Source organism: Pyxicephalus adspersus, chromosome 3 (assembly GCF_032062135.1).
Source record: "Pyxicephalus adspersus chromosome 3, UCB_Pads_2.0, whole genome shotgun sequence".
In the NCBI taxonomy this organism is placed as follows: Eukaryota; Metazoa; Chordata; class Amphibia; order Anura; family Pyxicephalidae; genus Pyxicephalus; species Pyxicephalus adspersus.
In genome coordinates, this window is record NC_092860.1 from 117,573,461 (window position 1) to 117,574,634 (window position 1,174).

A 1,174-nucleotide genomic window follows, 5' to 3' on the forward strand; every position below is an offset into this window, starting at 1 on the left:
GCCCCTTGGGGAACATTGATGTATATTGTTATTCTAATGCTTTACTGAGTTAAATGTGTTGGCAGTAAAACTATAGACATATATTAGCATCACTTATTTACAGAAATATTTCTGCTATATTAAATTGAAATGCAAATACATTTCTGCACTGCCAAGATTTTTTTTTCAAATGTTTTATTTTTGCCAAATTAGTAATGCTATACACATTTTGCATTAGTCTAGCCAGCTGTTTGCCTTTTATTTATGTTGAAGTAATGTTTGTGAATATTTCAGTTTAGTGATACAGTGCAAAACTTAGCAGTATTCTCCTTGTGTTGCAGAAGGCCTGAATGAGGTGCCGTCGAAGAGAAGATCTACAGATGTGTCTAGAACAGCAGCAGCTCGAACAAACCTTAGTGAAGGTTTGAATTCATCAGCTAATGTGGGTTGCACGGCAGATCAGTACAGAGAAGGACAAAGGACAGAAACAAGCTTTTACAGTTCTGCTGTACCTCAGCACTGGAGTGGTAGCAATGAATGTCATCAAAAAATGGTAGATGCCCCCCGCAGACCCACTGATGAAGACGTTAAGGAACGACAGTCATTCTTTAACAAACTCTATAAAAGAGTTGCATGGAAGCTGGTGTCTGTTGGCGGGTTTAATCCAAACCTTGACTATACAGAAGTACTTGGTGACTGTATTAAGACTTTAAAGTCCACACTGGACATTACTTTTGTGCCACTAAAAGAATTGGCAGAATTACCTCAAAACAAAACTTCTCAGGAAAACATAGTGTGTGAACTGAGATGCCAGGCTGTTTACATTGGCATGGGTTGTGGGAAAACAAAAGCAAGTGCCCAAGCTGTGGCATCTCGAGAAGCAATTAAACTTTTTCAGAAGAAGAAAGTAGTGGTGAAAATATGTAAAAGGAAATACAGCGGTCATGATGTTGAAGACTTGGTTCTGTTGGATGAAGAGTCCCATGCCCCACACTTGCCTCCAGCATTAAAAAACCCCCAGGATCTTCTATGAGACAATTATTGTCCAAAATCAAATACAGAGTTCTAATGCTTTACCCTTTATATGTTAAAAAAGAAAACATTTTGAAATATTTTTGTATTTGTTTTAATATAAATTGGTCATCAGTTTTTTTTCTACTTATAATCCTTGGGTAAAATTTGATTTGTGGTTTTA

General features: G+C 36.8%; 1 protein-coding gene across 2 annotated transcripts in view; it reads left to right on the forward strand.

Annotated features, from left to right (window-relative positions):
• The window catches only part of CDKN2AIP (CDKN2A interacting protein), a 5,438-nt gene extending 4,296 nt beyond the window's left edge, over window positions 1-1,142 (forward strand). Inside the window, exon 3 of one of the 2 annotated variants that reach the window (XM_072406111.1) lies at window positions 321-464. In XM_072406111.1, coding sequence (XP_072262212.1) covers window positions 321-329 — 9 coding nt within the window. In that variant the 3' untranslated portion in view covers window positions 330-464. Of the gene's footprint in view, window positions 1-320 lie in introns of both variants that reach the window. The other variant, XM_072406110.1, reaches the window with a different exon arrangement.
• Window positions 1,143-1,174: the final 32 nt, after the last annotated feature.